Here is an 8681-nt window from a genome sequence, read left to right as displayed (position 1 = left end):
GGCGGCCCCGGAAGCAGCGCGGCGGCGGCGGCGGCACCATGGCGGCGGCAGCGGCCTCGGCCCGTACCCGCGGAGCCGGCCCGGTGTGGCGGCTGCGCCTGCTGTGCCAGCGCTACCAGGAGTACGTGAGGCGGCACCCGGCCGCCACGGCCCAGCTGGAGGGCACCGTGCGGGGGCTCTCCTACCTGCTGCCAGGTGCGGGAGCGGGGGGCGGGCGAGCCTTCGTCCCTCCGGCCGGGGTCTGGGCCGGGGGGCGCGGGCACCGGGACCCAGCGGGGAGCGGGAGCTCCCCCGGCTCCGGGCGCTCGCTGGAGCCGCTCTGTTCCCTTCGCAGGTCGCTTCTCGGACTCGCACGCGCTGTCGGAGCTGGGTAGGTGGGCAGCGAGTCGGGGCCGGTGCTGTGCCCTTGCCCGGGTGCGTGTGGGTCTTGCTCCCCGGGCCCTGCTCTTGGCCGTGCATTCTCGGGCAGCTCCTGGGAGGAGTCTGCATATCCTGCTACCCTCCTTCCCTCATCCCCTGTCGGGGACAGACACAGCAGGGCCGGTTTGGCTTGCTTCCTGTGCATCCATTCTGCGTTGTTCTCTTCCTTTTCCAGTGTACTCTGCCTCCAACCTCCTAGTGCTGTTAAATGACTGGATTCTCCGAAAGGACCTGCAGGAAAGCCTGCCAGTGGTAAGGCTGGAGTGTGTGGGAGGAGGATTTGGGACATATGCTTTCTTACTTGCAGGAGCTTTCAGGGAGTGTCTGTAGAAACTTAACAGGTCTTTGCTAAGGCCTCTCTTTGTGGTCAGGTATGGAGAAGCCAGAGGCAACCTCTGAATGCAACTAAAATAGCAGCCCTGTCCCTTAGCTCCTGGCTTGGAGGCGTGGCTGGAGCACTCCCTGGACCACAGAAATCAGGCCCTGACTTGCACCAGAAGCTCCACAGGCTTTTTTGAGAAGCTCAGAACTTGAACTAGGTAGAGGTGTTGATGAATAAACCGTTGCTGTTTACACAGCAGTGGCTCTGGAGCACAGAAGCTCTTGATTCCATCTGTGAGACTCTACCTTTGCGTAGTGTACTGTATTGAGTAAAACAAATGTAAGTGGCTTGCTACTATGTCTATCTTGCATGAGCCCCAGGCTGGCTCCCAGCATTCCTAAACTCTATGGGGAATGGGGAAGAGGTTGTTTTTCTCCAGACAAGGTTCTTCTGTTACAAACCTGTCCAGTGTGTGTCTTGGGTGTTGGCAGCTCCCTGAATGGAGCATCAGGCATGTAACAAACAGAAGTGAACAAGACTTGCTTCCCTGGTTAAAATTGAATAGAATTCCAGCTATATTGTCTTAATTGATGCTTTTCAGTGAATCAAACCCTGTGGTTGACAGCAGTTGTAAGTTCCCACATGGATAGCAGAGACCTAGACTGGAAGAGGACCCACTGTCCTGGGGCTCATGCCTGAAATCTAGTCTGATGCTGTGTTCAGCCAGCATTCATTCTGATGTGGCTGTGGACTCTGGGGTCCCTTCCCTCTGCTTCAAGCACACTCCCTCATCAGCTCTGTCCAGAGAGGACGTTGTCTTGTGTCTCAGCTCTGGGATGAGGAGGAGAGGAGGGTTTTGCTGCAGAGCTCAGGCACAGTGCCACAACCCAGGAGGCTGTCCTGTTGTGTCAGTTGGGGTAGAGGCAATATAAAACACAGATGTGATGTTCTCCCTATTTTTGGAGTGGTAACTCCATGTGATGCTGTGATGTCGCAGTCTGCCCCTGCTTGTGTGTAGACTCCAGCCACAGTGGAGACATTGCTTTTTTTTTCCGGAGCTGTGACTTCCAAGGCCATCTGGTGCTTATTTCTGAGGGTCCCACCAGACTGGGCTGTGTTTCTGCCCTCTTTAACTCCCGAGCAGAACCTGCATCCTGTCCCCTTCCTCCCCTCTGTGTTTTGCAGTCGCTGCCCCAGCAGAAGCTGCTGACCTGGCTGAGTGTACTAGAATGCGTGGAGGTCTTTGCAGAGATGGGGACAGCCAGGGTGTGGGGGGAGATGGGCCGGTGGACCATCATTGTCCTCATCCAGCTGGCTAAGTAAGTGCTGTGGGCAGAGGGGAAGGGGCAGCGTGCGCTCGGAAAGGGGACCTGGAGGGCACTCCATAGTACCCTGGAAAAAATCCCACACAGGACTGAGCTGCCAGTCCCTGAGGATGGGGGAATTTGGAGCCCCACGGTGTACTGGACTCTGTGCCACAGAAGGGAGCACTTCCACCTCTCACCTTGCCATTTGCTCTGAGGAGACCCGAGTGTTTCCCTCTTCTGTGGAAGTCATCTCTCCAGTGTAACAGGAACCCAGCTCCGTAGTCTGGTATTGAAGACTTACACATGTCTGTTCACAGAGCCATCCTTCGGCTCCTGCTCCTGCTGTGGTACAAAGCTGGCATCCAGATGTCTCCTCCCATTGTGCCACTGAACAGGGAGAAGCAACAGCCTCTCCACCCTCAAGGTGAGCCCATGGTGTTGTCATCATTGGCTTGGTGCCTTGCTGAGCCACATGTCTTGTCCTGCTAGAATTACTCATGAGAGCAGTGGCTTGTGCAGCACATGGAACCATAAGGTGTCTGTATTCAAGGCTGAGCTGTGTTTCAACTTTCCACCCTTTGCAGAGGATGAGTTAGCTTAGTGGCAGGGCTGTCCAATATCTGGACCATCCTGGAAGGAGGGGATGGAGAAGTCCAAGCTGTGAATTGCTGGCTGAACCATGAGTCAGGCTGTATGTGCCCTGGTCTAGTGATGAGGAAAGAGGCCTGAGACTTGGGCAATGTCAGGCAGATTTACCTTTTCACCCTCTGCCTACTGTTAACCCCTGCAGAATTGTCCAGTTTGCGCTAAATCAGCCTTTCAATCTGGTCTTCTTGGTGGCAGCTCTGAGGTGTGAAACGTATTGCTTTGAAGCCTGACCCCTGTGGCTGTTTCCTTCTGCAGGCATGGAAGACAACTCCTCAGGGAAGGGTCAGACCTATGTTGGCAGGCGTTCCAGCCGTGTTGTGCGCTCTCTACAGAGCAGTAAGTGACTGAGCCTGTTTTTCAGCCTGAGCTGTTCCTGCTCTGTGCCTTCATGGATGGCATGGGTGTGAGCAGTAGAGGGTAGAACCTTGTATTGGCACATATAAATGGCACTCAGAGGGCCTCATATGTGGGCCCACTGTGGATAGGTGAGCGTATCAAAGCAACCAGAGACATGCTGCAAGGCTAGCACTAAATTATGTTTTCCCAAGTGAGCTGTGCAACAGAGACAGCTCTTCATCATGGTTATGCTTTGAGGAGCATGGATCTTACAGGTACCTCTTGAAGCTTTCCCCTTTCACAACTTCACTGTGCAGAAAGCAAGGAAACATGATAGGAAGGTGTCCTGGTTTGGGCTGGGATAGAATTCGTTTTTTTCCTCCTAACTGTTATGGTGCTGAGTTTTGGGTTTAGTATGACACTAATGTTGATAACATTGTTATAACTGATACTGTAGCTTGTTGAGAAGTAGCAGTTACTCTAAGTCAAGGACTTTTCAGCTTCCTGGGTTCTGCTAGTGAGGAGATGCGCAAAAAGCTGGGAGGGAGCATGGCCAGGATGGGTGACCTGAACTGGCCAAAGGGATCTTCCATGCCATAGAACCTCATGCCCACTGTATAAACTGGGGACATTGGCTGGGAGGGGCCAGTCACTGTTTGGGAATGGGATGGGAATCAGTCTGGGGATGGTGAGTGGTTGTACATCACTTGTGTTTCTTGGGTTTTGTTGTCTTCCTTTTTATTATTGTTAAAATTGTTATTATTTTTATTTCAATTATTAAACTGTTCTATGTCAATGCAGGAGTTTTACCTTTTTCTGATTCTTGTCCCCATCCAACCGGCAGGGGTCGGGGGGGTGAAGGGCTCCAGGGCCAGGTGGAGTGAGCTAGCAGTCATGTGATCCGTAGTTTCCAGCTGGGACAAAGCTTTTATTTGTGTCAGTAACCAGACCTGCTTCTTTCAGCCCCGTCCCTGCAGTCCCGGCACTGGGGGTCCCCCCAACAGAGGGAGGAGTCGCAGAGCCGAAGAACGGAGGAGATCAACCAGCCTCCCACTCCTCTGGGTCTCCAAGAAACCATCGCAGAATCCATCTACATTACCCGCCCCCTGCTCCACCGTATCCTGCCCTTCTCCGTGCGGGCTCCCGGCGCTGGCGGTGCCAGCAGAGGGTGCTGTGGGCTCGGCCCGGGTGCTGGGCAGTGCCCGCCAGCTCCGCGCCCTGCGCGGCTCTGCTGGGGCGTGGGATTCAGCTCTCTTCCCGTTCTTAGCCTTTGGTGGCTGGCCTCAGCCACTGGAGCTGTGGGTGCAAGTCCTCCAGCCCTTTTCCCCGGGGCCCCCAGCCCTGCCTTAGGGTGTATTTGCCTGCACTTGGCAGAATTTTGTGGGTATGTAGGGGATCACTTCTCTGTGTGCCTCTTGTTAGGAATCTCTCATCTTTTCATTCCTTGACTATGTGTTCCTAGTACTGAGTCTAGGAGTATGGGGCCAGAGGTCATGGAAGCCCTGGCTCCTCTCAGCAGTCCTGGACATCTCGAGGTCAGTCTGATGAAGAGTCTTTCTAGGTGCTTGCTTTGGTGGTGGCTGGGCATCACGCTTCCCTGTTCCCCAGTCCTGGGCAGAGAAATATGCACCCGGGATGGTCTTTAGCTTGGAGAGTGACACATGTTTTACAGCACTTACAGTGCTCTCTGTTCTGAGCTGGTGCAGGCTGCTCTGCATGGAGCTGAGAGTGGAGGGCTTTAGAAGCCCCCTTTGTTTTCCCTGCTGGCTGCTTTTGCTGTGACTTAGCTCTCTGCCCTCCTCTTCCAGTCTGAGTTTGCTGAGTGATCTGAAGGACCTGAACAGGCGAGAGCGGGCGGAGCTGAGGCGACGCACGATCCTCCTGCTGTACTACCTGCTGAGATCTCCTTTCTATGACCGATACTCAGAGTAAGGGGCCCTGGCTGGGCTTTTGCTGAACATTTCCCTTTTAACTGAAATAGCGTCAGGGGGCTGGGTGAGTAGATCTGAGGATGTGTGGATGCCTGTGACCAGGTTAATCTGAGCCCTTTTCTAACAGCTGCCATTGCTGTTTGTGTGCTCAGCAGCTGGGGCAGGAGATGTCTGGCTGGACTTGTTCATATTCTCTCCCTTTCTAGGGGCAGGATCCTCCTCCTTCTGCGCTTGTTGGCTGATTATGTGCCTGGAGTTGGCTTCATCACAAGTAAGTGGGTCCCACTGTTACATCCCCATTTATTTATTTATATCCCCATTTCTGCCTGGTGAAGAAAAATGAGGGCAGTTGGGAACATTTGTCAATTGGTTTCCAATCTGGGGAAGGAACTGAGACGTCCTTAGAGAGGTTAGCACTAGAGCAGTTGTTGATGCTTGAGTAATTTTTAAATGCTGAAGGAAAAAATTAATTGCTTCCTGGTTTGATGACAGTAGTAAACCTCTGTGTGCCCTGAGGCTGCAGAGCTCAGTGTCTGCCACCTAGGCCTGTTCTCCTGGGCATCCTTTCTGTACCTCACCTGGTACACCAGGGCCCCAGCTTTGCAGCCCGGTTCTGAGGTCTTTTCCTTGATCCCTAGTCTACAGTGTGGACATGAGGGGTAAATGGGTGCCTGGAACTATTGAGCCAGGCAGAAACTGACTGTAAATCAAAGGGCCAAACCAGGTCTGTGTTCTAGTTCTTCACCAGAGAATCCCTTTATTATAGGCCAGCATTTCATTTCCCTCCACCCTTCCCCTGATGATGTTAATCCTTTTGTGGAGTGATTCATGGCAGTGATATGACATTACATCAGCCTGGCATCATGGGATTGCCCTTTCTCTGGGGAGGTCACAAAGCTGGCTAGCTCAGGAGCCACTTCCTCCAGTTAGTGATTTCAGAGAGGCTTTGGAACCTGCATTAAGCCCTGTGCAACATCAGCATTTTCACTCTACAGCAGATGCTTCTGTGTTTGCACCTGCTCACCATCGCTGCGTTATCTTCTTTCTTCCCTGTCACAGCAGTGTTCTCCTGACTCTCTGCATGTGGGTTTTCCCCTTGCACATTGCAAACCCCCTTTCCCACTGCAGTTTGAACATGTCAGCTCTGAGGGAATGGGTGGTGTCCCACACCATGGCTGTGCTGACCATGTTTCACACCCCTCTTGGTCCTGCTCTGATCTCTGGCACCACATTGCAGTGCTGCCTTACATCTTGGCAGAATAGAATTCTTGGGTTCATCTGAGTTGTGTAAGTGGAGATTTGGAGTTGTTTGGATTATAATGAGAAGTGGGGGATATACCCTATAGAAGCACCACTTTAAATTGTTGCCTTTCTACATGTATGATCCCTCTGTTCTCTTGTTTCAGGGCCACTGATGGATTACTTGCCTGCTTGGCAGAAAATCTATTTCTATAACTGGGGCTGATAAGAAAAGAAGATGATTACTCTCTGCTAAAATCATGGCTGGACATTCCTAAGGAGGGCAAGCAGTCTGGGGGAGGGATGTTGATAATGTCTAATTTTCAGTTAAATTATAAATGAGAAGTTCCTGTTCTGCAGAGCAGGGAGGGGGTTGTATGCAATTTTTTAACAGATCAAGGAGTGAATGATGGACACTAAATGTGTGGGGAGACCCTGGCCACCTATTTCTCTGGACCATTCTGTGGCTGCAGTGATGGTGATGGGGAAACTGTTTTTTGAAGCCCTTGATTTTTCTTCTTTTGTACAGCTGCGCTATAACAAAGCCAGGCAGCGTAGTGGATTTTGAGAGAGCACTGTCTCACACGTCATGGCGCTGAGGTTGACCCACAACCTGCTTGTGTTGGCCATGCCTGGCCCATCTGCTTGGAGCAGACTTGTCTGTCAAATAAACTGACTGAATGGAGAGAACTGAGCTGAAGAGCCTCTGCCTCTTTGCATGGGATCCCTTGTCTCTGGGTGCCAGCAGGTCTCTCTGTCAGAAACAGCAGCTTTTGCAGTTGTCTACCCTGGGATACTCTGTCCCTTAGATGCTTTTGCTCTGGCCTGTGTCAGTCAGGGCCCACATGTTGCTCAGCTGATGACTACAGCCTCTCTAATTCCCAGTGCCTGCCTCAGTCCCCAGAGTCCTGGGGTTCCCTGGGGGTACACAGAGCTGCAGTGTGCAGGCTGCTTTCCTAGCACCTAATGTGTGTTAAAAGGGTTTGCAGAATGGCTGCCAGCCAGGGCTTGGGGGCTTGGCCAAGGGCAGATGAGAAGTGATTATTCAGCAAATCTGCTGTGTTGCATTTAAAGGGCCTAGGACAGGCCTGTGTCTCTTCTACTGGGGGGACAGTTGAGGCACCAGTCTGCACAGACAGCTTCTGTGGAGGCTCCCTGGGCCAGGACAAAGGGTTAGTCAGCTGGTGGCACTGGACTGCCCCACAGTCAGCTGTCTGGGTAGTATGTCTGTCCCAAGTGGGTATCAGGAGCATTCCTACCTGAACCATCCCTGAGGGATTCTCAGGCTGCAGGGGTCACAGCCTTCTTGCCTCAGCACCCAGCACTGGAAATGTAGTCCCACACACATCCCTCATGGGTCACCACAGCTGGGGACAACAGAACTTTGCCAGTGTGAGGGGTGTGTTGCCACCTCAGCTGGCAAGGCCCTGCAACGTGGTAACAGCAGCACAGAAAAGCCATGACCAAGGAACTGTGCTCCCTTTGCTCAGTCTTATAGCAGAGGAAGATGCTGAAGTGTCTCCTGGGACAGAGTGGTACTGAGATGAGATGCAAGGGTCTGCTTTTGGAGGTTTTGAGAGGAAGGCACAAGCAGGTGCTGAGGGACAGAGACAGCCCTGGAGCTCTGACTATATGGAGGGACACACACCAGAACGATGAAGGCTCAGCAGCTGGCAGGGCCCAGGCAGAGGCAGCCCAGGACCTGAAGGGGAAGGTAGGAAGGGACAGCAGCAGTAGCTGGGAGGGGCCAAGTCCCCTGCCCCACCTAGCAGGTGTCCTGGGCAACCACGGTGGCTCCTCTGTGACCTGGCTGTGGAACCAGTGGAACCGGTCAGTGTGCACCATGCTGTGCTGCCTGCTGCTCCTCGCTCTGCTGCTGGGGGCTGCCCTCCCACAGCCTGTGCACCAGAGGTGATGGCACTTCCCTCCTCCTCCTCCCTGCCCCAGTACCTGCAGGGCCCCTGACGTGGGCTGGGACTTGTGGCACCAGGCCTCAAGAGCTGGCCAGACTGGATGGAAGATGCAGCACGTGGGAGCTCTTGTGCCAGCCTGGCTAAGTGGTGTAGGACCTTGGCTCACTCCTGGCCCTTGTTTTCCTCTGTAGGAACAGCTACTCAGTTCCTGAGGATTTCTCTGCTCCCCTGGAGCTTCCACAGAAGCACTTCGGCCTGGTGGATGGTACAGTGCTCTCCTTGCCCCTCTGAACCCCCTGTCCATGCACTCAGCCCTCCAGGTGGGTGGTTGTCCCAGAGCTGGGCCCAGCCTCTCCTGCACCCGCAGATTACGGCATCAAGCCCAAGCAGCCTGGCTTCAGGACGCGGGCGGCCCCGGTGCGGCCGGCGGAGCTGCGCAGAGCCCGCAAAAGCAAGCGCGACGGGCTGGACCTGCTGGAGTTCTACGAGGATGGGCGCCTGTGAGCCAGCGTGCCCCTGTGCCCACCACAGCCCCCCAGGTGAGGGCTGGAGCAACAGCTGCCAC

General features: G+C 53.9%; 2 protein-coding genes across 2 annotated transcripts; both read left to right on the top strand.

The window, feature by feature from the left end:
• The first annotated feature begins 17 nt into the window (after positions 1-17).
• On the top strand, positions 18-6897 carry PEX16 (peroxisomal biogenesis factor 16). Its single transcript, XM_064715188.1, has 11 exons — positions 18-195; positions 335-370; positions 596-672; positions 1928-2061; positions 2367-2473; positions 2953-3033; positions 3997-4149; positions 4496-4568; positions 4842-4961; positions 5171-5235; positions 6371-6897. The coding sequence occupies exons 1-11, from the start codon at positions 39-41 to the stop codon at positions 6427-6429; spliced, it is 1062 nt and encodes a 353-aa protein (XP_064571258.1). The 5' UTR covers positions 18-38; the 3' UTR covers positions 6430-6897.
• A 1149-nt stretch (positions 6898-8046) lies between these two features.
• On the top strand, positions 8047-8620 carry FREY1 (Frey regulator of sperm-oocyte fusion 1). The gene is made up of 3 exons (XM_064716056.1): positions 8047-8114; positions 8314-8381; positions 8484-8620. Exons 1-3 carry the CDS (start codon positions 8047-8049, stop codon positions 8618-8620), a joined length of 273 nt encoding a protein of 90 aa, XP_064572126.1.
• The last annotated feature ends 61 nt before the right edge of the window (positions 8621-8681 follow it).

The sequence above is a fragment of the Zonotrichia leucophrys genome, chromosome 5 (genome assembly GCF_028769735.1).
Source record: "Zonotrichia leucophrys gambelii isolate GWCS_2022_RI chromosome 5, RI_Zleu_2.0, whole genome shotgun sequence".
Classification (NCBI taxonomy): domain Eukaryota; kingdom Metazoa; phylum Chordata; class Aves; order Passeriformes; family Passerellidae; genus Zonotrichia; species Zonotrichia leucophrys.
Note: the sequence above shows the minus strand (reverse complement) of the source record. Positions and strands in the feature narration are given on the sequence as shown.